At 31.7% G+C, this 13728-nt stretch overlaps 1 protein-coding gene across 2 annotated transcripts; it reads left to right on the forward strand.

Moving 5' to 3' along the window:
* Positions 1 to 197: 197 nt before the first annotated feature.
* LOC140784700 (UDP-xylose transporter 1-like) lies at positions 198 to 2857 on the forward strand. Of its 2 annotated transcripts, none has more exons than XM_073132227.1 (8): positions 198 to 442; positions 619 to 797; positions 1018 to 1202; positions 1295 to 1362; positions 1517 to 1649; positions 1808 to 1969; positions 2142 to 2414; positions 2560 to 2857. In XM_073132227.1, the coding sequence occupies exons 2-8, from the start codon at positions 677 to 679 to the stop codon at positions 2683 to 2685; spliced, it is 1068 nt and encodes a 355-aa protein (XP_072988328.1). In that variant the 5' UTR covers positions 198 to 442; positions 619 to 676; the 3' UTR covers positions 2686 to 2857. The 2 variants fall into 2 exon arrangements, with proteins under 2 accessions (XP_072988328.1, XP_072988329.1); XM_073132228.1 differs by having other exon boundaries at positions 264 to 442; positions 634 to 797.
* The last annotated feature ends 10871 nt before the right edge of the window (positions 2858 to 13728 follow it).

Raw genomic sequence — 13728 nt, forward strand, 5'->3', positions numbered from 1 at the left:
CTAGTAAAGTGGAGTACTTTTAGAGTGAATACTAAGTTCTAACAAACGACCTTATTATCTGATAGAGGCTGGCGAGCCATTCCCTTTGCTTGCAGTCCCAGAAAGTGCATTATATTCAACCACCCAACTTAGCTTCAACCAAAAGGAAACGAACTCAGATGGAAATTAATTACAATAATTTAGTTATAATGTTCTTTGCCTTCTTTTTTGTTTGTCTCTATTTTGTCTTACAAGAAAAATGAACTTCTTACTATAACTATACAATCATATGCTCGTATAAGAACAAACGAACACATGACGGCGTCTAGAATCTGACCACCCACCCTCCCAAAATTTGAAAATAAAATGGCACAATTCCTTCTCCTCTCAAAGTGTAAACTTAACATCTCTCTCTCTCTCTCTCTCTCAGCCATTCTCAGAGGAGCGGCCTAAAACTATCAAGGTGAGTCCTCTTAATAGTTTGATAGGTTGAGATGCTCTTTTGTTATCCTAGTTACTCTTCAAAGTATTAGGCGTATGACTAGATTCACTTGATATTTATCTAAGACAAAGTTATACTCAATCTCCTATAATTGCTTACAAACTAATTTGATATACTTGCACATCTATTCTTGTAAGCTTGTAATTGGATAGCTAGCTAGCTACGAGCAACAGAGAGAAGAATTAGCCGACCAAGATGACGGCAGGATTAGGCTTTCAGCTCGGCGTGATCGGATCGTTGGCGCTCTCGGTTACGTCGTCGGTCGCCATTGTCATCTGCAACAAAGCTCTGATCAGCTTTCTTGGCTTCCCTTTTGGTTTGCATCTCATCCTTTTCTCCACTTCTTTTTGCTCATTGCCATCAAACAGATCTATGAGGTTGGCTTTATCCATATATCAAGTATCTGGGAAAATTGAAACATGACTTGAAACTAATAAAAAGACGAATTCTATTGATTTCGAAGCTCAAATTAATTGATCACTTGACTACTAAGCAAGTCTATTCTGATACTGAACTGAAGTGCTAATTTTGAACAGCAACAACCTTAACAAGCTGGCATCTGATGGTGACCTTCTGCACACTCCACGTAGCGCAGCATTTTCGCATGTTCGAACCGAAGCAGATCGACGGCCGGACGGTGATCCTCTTCGGGGTACTCAATGGCACCTCCATTGGCCTCCTCAACCTTAGTTTGGGCTTCAATTCCATTGGATTCTACCAGGCAAGTAGTCTCCCTTATGCTATCTTCTTCTATTCATACTTAACCAAAATTTTTGTAACAAAATTTTGAATTGAAAAAAATATTCTTTGCAGATGACAAAATTAGCCATCATACCTTTCACAGTGCTATTGGAGACTCTCTTTCTTAACAAAAAATTCAGGTTATGAAACTAAACTGAAGTAATATTTTGACACCTATTTGAGTTAGCTTGAGTCTTGAATAGTTTTGCCATATATATATATATATATATATATATATATATATATAGCTCAAACTAGTTTATTTGATGAACTGATAGTAAAAATAATTTGCAGCCAAAACATCAAGCTCTCTCTTCTCGTCTTGCTCCTCGGGGTTGGCATCGCTTCCATTACCGATCTGAAGCTCAATCTTCTCGGTTCCATCCTCTCCCTCCTCGCCATCGCTACGACGTGCGTTGGGCAAATTGTATCCTCTATTCCATTTTTTTAAGACATGCTTAGCAAACACTGGCATACGCATATAACTAGAAAAAAGTATATATATATATATATATATATATATATATATAACACTAATCAAATACTTTTATATTTCTAGTCCTTAACTCCATAATTTGAACAAAGCTGACCAATACAATACAGAAGAGGTTGAAGGTCTCCTCCACACAACTCCTATACCAATCCTCACCATATCAAGCTGCCATTTTGTTTGTCACTGGCCCTTTTGTGGACCAGCTTCTTACCAGGCGCAGTGTCTTTGCTTACAGTTATTCCCCTGTAGTTTTGGTATGTTTTCAGTTCAATCTCAAAGTTGCTCACATAATATTTTTACAAAGTTTATATGTAAATGCTTCTATAAAATGGTCCATTCATATGCATATAATTCAAGTTATGAACAAGCATTGGCCTTGTTAAAACTCTTTTTCTTTTTCTCTTTTGTGCATGAACAATGATACAGGGATTCATCATTTTGTCTTGCTTGATCGCGGTATCGGTGAACTTTAGCACGTTCCTCGTCATCGGGACGACATCTCCGGTGACGTACCAAGTGCTTGGCCACCTAAAGACATGCCTAGTTCTCTCCTTTGGATACATCCTACTGCATGACCCCTTCACTGCCAGGAACATCTTAGGCATCCTCATTGCCATCTTTGGTATGGCACTCTATTCCTACTCTTCAGTTCAGGAGAACAAGAAGAAATCGATCGACGACTCGTTGCCGATCTCGCAGGTTTGATACATGCAACCTTAAATGCCATAACTGCAATCAAAAAAAAAAAAAAATTAGAGTAGTGAAATGTTTATAACTATGATTGTTTTTTATTTTTATTTTTTGGAGATTTAGTTCTAATTTCAATCATTTGATGTTGTTGCAGATGGCAGAGAAGGAGGTTGAACCTCTTTTGACCACCAAAAGTTTGGTGCATCACCAAGAAGAAGACAGCAGAGATACAAAGAAACCAAATGGACTCCCCTTGACGTCAAGGAACTCTTATGCTTAGTATTTATTGATTATATTGGTAGAAGGATGTATAACTACCATTCTACTGCTTAAAATAGGGAGTTTCTTTCAATTGATAATTCTTTTTTCTAAACAAGAAAAGGTGATCGTGTATTTTTGAGTGTACATTTGAACATCTAAATAATCTGCAGCTCTCTTACCAATTTTAAGCATTTATCCTCTCTTTTTCATCCAACCAAATACAAAAGATTAAAAGAAAAAATTGGATGCCCAATATATTTTTAAACTCCTACATTTCAAAAAGTCTCAAAATAATTTATGTGTTTATGACTAAAGTGAGACCGTTAAAACTTAGCATCATAGCTATTATGATAATAGTATTTTGGTCATTTTGATGGTGCTCGGTCAAGTTTGACAGAAAAACTAATGGTTTTACTTTAATCATTAAGTAATTTTAGACATAAGAAGTAAAGAGTAATAAAATATATTTAATTTTATTTTTATCTATAGCCCTAATTTTCTTATCCCGCAACTAAACTAAACGGGTAATTTCCAAAGGCCAGCCCATTGTCTATTTGCAAAATAAAGCCCAAATACCACATAGAAGGCTAGAGGAGGCTATGTGCTTTTAGTTGGTCACAGAGACTAATTATAATTTTTATTATAAGTCAACAAACATTAGAATTCCTAGATCCCATCAGCCAAGATAAATTAATATCACAGCAGGAGCTATTAAAAACCAGTACATCAGACCAACCCTACTAATTATAAACTCCAAGCCTATTAAGCCAAAAAGTCCATGCCATTATTTTACTACAACCACTGCTTGTCTGATGCCTCTACCTTAACTCCAAAATCCAACCATATCTAACTAAGAATTTAAACAAATAAATTGGGTTTCCTCCATTGACTTGCCTTTGGTCAAAAACTTGGAAAAAACCAAGACTATTTTCTTTAAGGCCCACTTGAAACTTTGGAACCATGTCTCCTCTCCTTGTCATCTACTTTGTGTGCATCTCAAAAAAACAAAAGTAATGAGCTAGTCTTGTGCCACAAAATTAGGGCAGGCTTTATCTAGGGTTTCACCATCTTTGGTGCTTCTCAAGTCAAAGACTACATGGAGAAAAAAAAAAATTAAAAGACAAATATAAGATGATCCCATTTGTTATTTGGATCCTCTTAGAAGACTGTCGACTGTGGATCCTCTGCATCCCTAATTGTATGAGTTTTGATGATGAAGGTTTATTTTAAATTGGGGGATTGTTTTTTATTTTTTGCACACTAAATTTTTATTTAGGATAAATTACAAATTATTCTTTTGTGATTATGTCTAAAATTAAATTATTTTCTATTCTATCTCAACTAAATGAAAAAGGCACAAGATATTTATATAGATAGTGGTAGCTTCCTAAGTTAGAATTCTAATAATTTTAGTTTTATATAAATGGGAGATCGAAATAAAAATATATGAATAAAATAATAGAGGAAAGTTAGAACGAAATAGATCGGTAAATATCCGATGTTGCGACGGTCGTCGGAAGGTGGCGGACGATCAAGAGTGGTGGTGGATGGCCATATAGTACGGTGGCCGTTGAAGGAAGGTGGTGACTAGGGTTTGAAAATTTTGGAGGTTCTACGACTACAATCTACTTTTAAAAAGATAAAGACGATCTAGCGGCTATAATAAAATAATAAATACGATAATAAAAAAAATAAATAAACTCAATTAATTCTTAATGCTTGAATGCTTAGATAAATAAATAAAGAAGCCTAGCATCTCTATATATATAGTGGTGGGGTACAAAAAGTCCTACTCAAACTTAGCTCGAAAAATTTATACGACTCAAACTAAGACTTGCCTTAGAGGCTTACATAACTTAATTGAACTTATCTTAGTAGCTTACATAACTTAATTGAACTTATCTTAGTAGTTTACATGACTTAATTGAATTTATCTTAAAGACTTATATGATATAACTAGACTTATCTTAAAGACTTATATGATATAACTAGACTTATTTTAAAGGCTTACATAAGATATAAATATAAATCAATTAAAAGATAAATAGACTCGATCTATCGAGCCCAATATTCTCATGATGCGATTCAATCTGACTCGATTCGTATCAAAATTTGCAATACATTTTCTCTTTTCTAACCTCTTTCTTATTGAATATTACAAACTTCAAATCTTAGGTATAATCTTCTATCACCGTATATCTCTTTCACATACATGATAAAATGAAATACAGGGTAGAAGATTCATAATTGGTAAAACAATGGGATAACTATTATAGGAATATGATGGCTCCATTAACAACCTTTCAGTCTTCACATTCATCTAGTTCACCAAGAGAAAAATGATGCAACTAAAATTTTAAAGGTTAGTTTGATTTTATGTATTTTTATTTTGTTACATAATTTTCTCTATATAATTTTTTGATTTAATAAAAAGGATAGTATCAAATTTATATATATATATATATATATATATATATATATATATATATATATATATATATATATATATATATATATATATACATAACTCTTGTATTTTTATGTTATAGGCAAATGGCTTACTCCTTCATTGTCATGTGGGCAATTTGGAAAGTTCAAAATAATTGTATTTTTAGAGGCAACCACAATGGTAACAATATGGTAGCTCACAATTTAGTAAATCTAGATATTCAAGATCAATTATATAAGAAATGGACTGATTCGCTATCAAATTTGGATGTTACTTTTGTTTGTTAATAAATTTTCCATGGATTATCTTATCAAAAAGATAAGAAAACCATTATATGTCATTCAAAACATAAACTAGTTTGCAAATAATTCTTAAGATGCTTCGTGAAAAAGTGATGCATGACAATAAAATTAAGATGCTTATTGGAATTTCTCGTTAGTTAGGTTGATATAAATGACAAAGGGATGCATACGTAATTTGGACAAAAAAACCTAATTAATGTCTTATATAGGAATCTTGTATTTATCTTTAAAAAATTGAATTAAATAAAGAATATTTTTCATCGAGACGATAACGACTTGGTACTAGATTGGAGCTCAGTGTTTAGATAATGATCCAAATGTACAGGAATCTATCTAGATTGGCAAAAATGAGTAACTTCTAAACTTACAATTAATCAAATTAAAGGAGGGATGAAATAAAAATTGCTTTAAGTTTTGTAATTTTTTTGTTTTTTCTAAAACAAGGTATGTAGTTCGAGATGAGAATTACATAGAGCTCCTAGCGGCGGCCAGACTAGGTTTTACAAACACAAAAATAGCAAGTTTATCTGGCAAAATTATGAGCAACAACATTGTTACATCTATTCATAAAACGGACGCTAATTGAAAAATAAAGGGTCAACCACCTAGTATATTCTTGAACAATTAGAAAAATTATCCACGTCAGTAGAAATATCAAAGTAATTGATCATTTTCACTAAGGAGGAGGAGGAGTTCGCTAGTCCACCAATCTCTTATTATGAACAATAGTCCACAATATAAGGACACGGCACATGAGCTATGTCATACAATATGTAACACTATTATTAAATTAATAATCTTGTAGATCTATTATATATTTAACCACATACGCATATTAGTGTTGACCTTAGCCTTTTCTATATCATTGGTTATATAAATGATCCAATTAAACTTAAAAGAGGAATTATTGAAACAACCTATATCTTTTTTATTAAGATACACAATGCATCACATAGATATCGATCGTATATTTTATTTTTAATATATATATATATATATATATATATAACACTCTAAGTTAACATTTTTTTTTTTCAAAGAAGAGTTGAAAACTAAAGGTTGAAGAAGCTACAATCATAACTAGTATTTCACCTCCAATTTGCAAGTCAATCAATGATATAATTGGCTTTCCTATAGGTGTAGTGAGTAGTCTTCAGTTTTTATTAGTTTGAGCAAGGATAATGATATCCTCAATTGTAGAGTTAATAGTCTAAGCAGTTGGATGTTTGCCATTAGAATATTAGCCTAACAAAGGAGAGTAACTTAATCCAGAGGTTGTCTGACTCATTTATTTTTCAGATAGATGAGATGAGTGTCTTTTGAACACCAATCAATACTAACTTGTGTAGTTGTTTGTACATCCTATATCTAAAGAGAGAGGTCTGAAACCTAACAAATATTACAACTTTTAATTTAACTCATCTATACAGTAATTATTTATTAGGAAAAAATTAGTATAATGAATAAAGTTATTTTTAAAACATTATAAGCAAAATGTAGGGATCAAATAATAAATATTTAAATGACCAGAGTAGTGCACAATAAGAAGAAGAAGAAGAAGAAGAAGAAAAAAATTAAACTAATGATGGACAAATTAAAACTATTTAATTAGCTTTAATTAATGGCACGTGGGACGACAAGACGAGCCACGTGGGGGGTGCGTGGGGGCGACCATCGCCAACCGGCGCATGATAGGGCGGCCGCACCGGAGACGGCTCATGATGAGGCACGTGAGGCGCATAGAACCACGCGTTAGAACAGGCACGATCCCGAATCCCGAGGCGTTAAATAAAATGTATTCGGTAAGGCAATTTTGGAATAACACCCCTTGAACAGTCACTATTTTCACACAGGCCCCTTGTTTTTTTTTATCTTTACTTTAAAAGAGGAGCAAAATTAGAAGCTTTAAAAGGGTTAGAGCTTGATGTGGAATCCGGCATTATTGTTATAGGTGTTCTTTAACTTTTTGGCTGTAGAAGTATTCTTATGTCTCCCTGAAGAGAACTAATTAAACCAAGTTTTCAAAGCTTATGTTTTTTAATGAATACGAGAGGTGAATGAAGCATCACATGGTCAATCGGACATCTTATTTGGCTACCTCCTTATAATTTAGCTCAATTTTATAAAACTTTAGTGTACTATTAACTTGAGTACTTAACTTCTATCATAGGCTTGACTAAATTATAAATAATTGAATATTTTTTTAATATATTTAAAATTATACTAATTAGATTTTAGATGATAAAAATATAATAAATATATTTTTCGCATCAAACTATTATTATTTTTTTCCAGTTTTACTTCTCACAAACATTTCATCTTAGAACTTTTAATCTTTGGCAGAAAATTATATTAATTAAATTACTCAGAGACACCGTCAACATCTCAGTAGTATAAATAGGCTGTCATGGCTCAACTCTTCATGTCTTTCCACAAACTATTTACTTAAGTTTGGACACGTAGTGGAACACCTTGGGCACCACCACTGCTGAAGCAGCCTAATATAACATGATGTAATCCTACAATATGCGCAATTAAAGGTACCCACTAGTAACCCCAACATGATACAATTATATTATATCATAACTTCTCCCTTCTAAGTTTAAGACATTTGAATAAAATTTTAAAAAATAGATTTAAGTTAAATAGATGGAGATTATTTTTTTTAATTTTTTTAGATAATAAATTAGCCTTCTAATATTATACTAACTATGAGTGTAAATAATGTGAGGTTGAGCTTGAAACGAGTTAGATAAGTTTGGGTCTGAGATTGGCTCGGAAAAGTTTGCTTTGATAGTTTGAAGGGTTCTACCATTTTTAAAGAGTACGTGTTTCTTTTTTACTATTTGTTACATCTAAAATAAAAAAAAATCTAATAATACAAATTATTATTAATATATATATATATATTAAAAGCTATAGTAATTGATTCGATCCAAAAAATTAAGCTTGATTTGGCTCAAGCGGCAAGATCTCGGAGCTATTTTCACAGTCCTAAACGATTAGGTAACAATCATCTTTTACAATCCTTTTTTTTTCTTTTCTTTTCACTGTAACAGTGATTTGGCATCCAATATAAGATGATGACAACATTGACCACTTTTGGAAACCATGCATGCAGAGCCAACCTTTAAAATTGGGTGCCGACATCCCACATTCTCTCACAATCTGGCAATACCACCAACACTACTTTATAAATATTCTACAATCTATTAACTGCCCAGTATGGTAGGACCAGCCAATTTTTCTTCTTCTTTTTTTTTTAAAAAAATATTTTGGAAGGAATAACTCTATACCTCTTGATCTGAATCCGGTGCCTCAGGCTCCTTACAAAAAATATTAATAATTATTCATAATTTTTTTGCCCATCTTATAGCTATCACTGTCGACAGATAAGATAATATTATATTAAAAATATTTGTAAAAATTTAAGACACTATTATTTTTATAAGATAAGTGATATTACTAATAAAAAATTGTTTAGTTGTTTGATGGTTTGATTTAAAAAATTAAACTTATTTTTTAAAGGAAAAAAATAGAAATGTTGTATTTTGTGAAAATATTCTGTTGAATAAGTCGGACGCTTAGCTTACCAACAGGCAACAGCCGCTCCAATTTGGTGGAGTCCCCATCCCACCGAATCCGTCGTCGTCGTCCGCTACGACAAAAATCTCCCCCCCTACGGGGCGTGACCACTCCGTCCACGGAGATCTCGCCACGTGCACCATCGCCCCCGCAATACGTCAGCGGCAGGGTAATTCGCGCTGGGTACGGACACTGTGGCTTACGTCTTGTCTCCTAGCTGTCAAAACAAAGCCTCGGGGCCCACCAGCGGCATCGGGGTTCGGTTGTCGCCGTCCGTCCCCGGCGCCTCCGTTACGGGATCCCACGAACGCCCTCTCGCCCTCTCACCCACACGAGAAATAGTCGGCGAGGTCTTGTACATTAATCGGATGAGGTATATTTAATTTAATCAATTTTGTTTCAAACACCGTAAATTAATTTTATCCTAATAGCACCTAACAGATTAGATAATATTTCGAGTAACTTTAAAATTTAAGAAAAATTACCTAAATACCGATCTTTTGACTTTAAAATATAGTTATCATTTTTATTTTTATCTTAACTTTAAATAAAATATATCAAAAACATCACGACTTTTGCTTCTTCTTCTTTTTTATTGTTCACACAAATACTTATTATTTTGCTCTTGCATTTTATCTAAAATATACACACCGAGTAGTTTTATTAACTATTAGTTACCGTGTAGATGAGTTAAAATAACTATAGATACAAAATAAATGTAAAGCCTTTGAATTAGAATTTTAAGTTAAGATAAAAATAAATACATAACTAGATTTTAAAGTCAAATGAGTGATAGTTTAATTTTAATTTTTAAAAGTAACATAATATTTTCTATTGTTAAATTTAGTTAAGGTAAAATTAACTAGACAATATTTTTGAGGCATTAAAGATAAAATATAGGGTTTGAATGATAAAGTGTAAACGATAAAAAAAAAAAACAAAATTCATAGTATATTCATAAATTTCTCTAACTTTAAATAACTTTATTCAATATTATTTATCTATAATAATTTTAGCTTATCTATATAATAGCTAACCTTTAAGAGAACTAATGATAGGGTGTGTTGAGATATTTTAAGCAAAATAATTCAATAATAAATATAGGATGTAAATGATAACAAAAAAAAAAAAAAGATACAGTGTTTTTGATATATTTCTCTTTAATTTGTGACCAATTCTTGTGTCTTAAATAACGGTATTTATAATGCGGTATAGCAAGAGAAGAGTGTATGGTATTCTATAATGCAGTGTAGCAAGATACGAGTATAATACATGAATGTTATTAATTTAAAAAATAAAAAAAATATAATTGTTAGAAAATAGTAGGTGTTAATTGAAAATGACTATAATTTTGCCATGTATGATATTCTAGTTATTGACAGTATCATAAATGGAGCGTTGATTTTATATGGGTAAGAGGACGTTGTTTGATGCATGTCAATATATTAATCTTGCACGCCCAATAGCTTCAATCATGCTTGGAAATAAATACAAAGGACGTAAAATTATAGCAGTTGGAATCGTAGCTGATGGATGTGTGAGATTAAGACATACGACGCACCCGAACCGGTACGAACAAAATTGGCTTGCATATAATCCCAATCTAATAAATACTAATCTTAATAAAATATTAAATAATATTAACCAATTCTTCTAAAGTTTGTATGTATTAGTGCATCAGAATTGACATGCACAAAATTGGCCTATATATAACCAATGAACTCTTGTAGAGTTTGTAGGTATTATTTTCTACAATCAAGAAGGTTAAAAGATCAACTCCAATCTCAAATAATTATTACTGAGAAAATTATTTGCTGACTTAGCTCAATTGCTCAGCTCAGCTCAGTTTGATGGCTCGGCGACGCGGTTGACTTGGAGGAGCAGTTCGACAGCTTAAAGTAATATCTCGGCAATATTTAATTCGACAATACACATGGCTCGAAGCCTAGAGTAAGGGGCTTAATATATTAGCTAAAGCTTAGTAGAGTTTAAGTGTCTATATATCTAGAGAGAGTTGAGTTTTTGTCTAGACTATTTCTGGCTTTAGGACTCTTGAATAATAATAATAATAATAAAAGCTAAATAATTGTATTTGACATAAATCAAACTCGACTCATTTTAGTTCAGCTACTTTGCTTTATAAATTAAGTTGATGATATTTAAGTATTAAACCGAGCAAACTAATGATGGAATAGAGCAACCATATCTGAATACAACTTAAATGATAAAGATTTATCCTATCTATGTTGCCATCCACTACCAAACCCACAACTACTTTCTAATATCCAATAATAATTATTTTGTGAATTCTAGCTACTTATTAAATAATTATCCAATAATCTACATCTTTGTTCATATAATAATCCTCTAAGATAGAGACATTTTAGGTGGAATTACACTATCATAAAAGAGATGTGGTATTTGACTTTGGTAACACCACAATGCTTGTGCTTTTGCTTCAAAAGACCATTGTAGACTGGCAGTTGTAGAATAAATTAAAACAAAAGTCATTAGGAAGCCAAAGAATCTCAATTTTTTTTCTTTTTCAATGTCAAGTGGGAGTCTAAATTAGAACAATATGACAAAGCAAGCACAAGTCCAAAGTCCACATGATCTCTAAGGCTACAGTAGTCATTCCTCAGTGCCCAATCAAATAACCTAATGCCTTAATCATCCATTAATTATAATTTTTTATAATAATAATAATAATAATTATTATTATTATTGAGTTAAAAACATTAGTACTTTGTGTTGCACTCTACTGTCCAAATCCAATGCAGCGCCACTTTTAAAGCAGGCCTTACAAAAGTTGACTTACTACTCTCTTTTTTTATTTGTCAATATAAAACTGAATTTAGTAATGGAAGGTAATTTTGAATGCTTTTGTAAAAATAAATATAAAATATAGGATCCAAAATGTGAAAATAGAGAAGGTAGGATGTGAACCGTTAATCCCTAAAAAAATTATTTAGGGTGTGAAATATAAATTTTCTCTAAGTTTAAGTATGTAATGTGAGTTAACATCAACCATCTTATAATAGTACAATACTTTGAATCTTTTTTGGATAGGAAGACAGTTCACACGCTTCCTCTCTTAATCATGCACGTCTCATTCTCTAATTCTATAATCAAATTATATTCTTCTGATGTTATCCAAATCTTTTTATTTTATTTTTCCATGAGGTGTTAGTTGGGGTGTCATAAATCCCTATATGTGAATAGTAATTAATTAAAACAAGAGCCTATTTATCTTTTAATAAAGCAAGAACTACGAAGGTGGAGGAATAAAATAAGAGAGATAAGAAGAGTTCCTGAGAATAAAAATGAGATAAATTATGTAAGTTGGTACAGCTATTCTGAAGCTGGAATTCTTTGGATAGAGGAGTAGGACGACAAAAATGATTGAGATATAAGTTTGTCCTCGTTTGATCACCTGGAATATTTGGAACCTCAACTAGATCCAAATTGTAGCTTGTTTGGTTATGAATCCTAGATTTATATATATAAAAATTCATTAATTTATTGTACCTTAGTCCTTAATTATATAAATAGGTTAATTTTATTGTGAATTTTTTTTTTATTGAAAACAATCTATGTTTTATTGTTATTGTTATATGAGTATTTATGAGAGAAAAAAAAAATTCAGATACTTTTCAAATTAAAGAATTATGAAAAGATAAAACTATAGATTAATAACATAATAAAGATTAAAAAAAAAAGAAAAAGAAATTGCAGGGTTTGTTCAAGAGGTCAGAAAGAATAAAAAGCTATACTTTCAAGATAATTATATTAGTAACCCCTCATTTAGGACAGTAACTCTTATTATAATAAAATAAGTAGAATGGAGAGAGATTGAAAATTGGGTGTGTAATTAAATGGATAGCGTCTCAGCTTAAAATACAAAGACCCAACAACTTTAAATTCTTGACCAACTTCACTTCATATCTCATCCTATCAAATTCTCAGTCTTGCTATTGAAGTTATTCATTCTCCAACCAAACAGCAGCCTAAAGCTTCCCTATTGTAGTTTGAAGAGTCGCCATCTACCCGCCTGTTTTAGTGTTTTAAGAGTGTGAAAAGATTACATGGTTCAACAATGAAGTTGCTCAGGTGGTTGAGAATTATAAAACTCTTGTAAAAGTCTAAAACTATTTGTCTAAAGAAGGAAGTAGACAGACATGCATCCTTGTCTATTTCTATCACTTAGATTAGTAGATTGTATGTGCATCAGGTAGTCTTTTTATGTTTCTACAACTGTGTATGTAGGGAAAGATACTTGCATTTTGGGGTCTTTTTTTTATAATGTCACATATGAAAATTCTTGTTTTTTTTTTCGTAATTAAGGTGTAAACAAGCATGGCTCGAAATTAATTTTGAGCTGACCGAATGTATTAAGCTTAGATTGGTCAATTTTAATTCGTGTTCGTATCAAGTTCGAGCCTCGATGAGTCACTTAATAAGCAATTTCAAGCTTGATTCAAGTCGGCTTACGCGTAATCTTAACTTAAAATTGAACTCATGTCTGAGATTATGCATCGAGATTGACTCATTTGAGATACACGAGAGCTAAACTTAATTAAGCTGAAATGATTTGATTATTTTGAGAATCCTATTTATTTATTTATGGGTATTGCAAGACTTTTATATTTATTTAACATATTTTTTAGTAGATATGATTGAGAAATTTTCTTAAGTTTTAATTTATATTGTCAGAAAAGAAGATTGA

Source organism: Typha latifolia, chromosome 3, assembly GCF_019914945.1.
Source record: "Typha latifolia isolate L0001 chromosome 3, TyphaL0001v2, whole genome shotgun sequence".
NCBI classification, from domain to species: Eukaryota; Viridiplantae; Streptophyta; class Magnoliopsida; order Poales; family Typhaceae; genus Typha; species Typha latifolia.

Bases quoted from the DNA above. Each gene is read 5' to 3' on its own strand.
- LOC140784700 (XM_073132227.1), top strand. From the start codon at position 677: ATGACGGCAGGATTAGGCTTTCAGCTCGGCGTGATCGGATCGTTGGCG. The intron at 798-1,017 runs GTTTGCATCTCA...AATTTTGAACAG, and splicing joins CTTTCTTGGCTTCCCTTTTG to CAACAACCTTAACAAGCTGG. The intron at 1,970-2,141 runs GTATGTTTTCAG...ACAATGATACAG, and splicing joins GTTATTCCCCTGTAGTTTTG to GGATTCATCATTTTGTCTTG.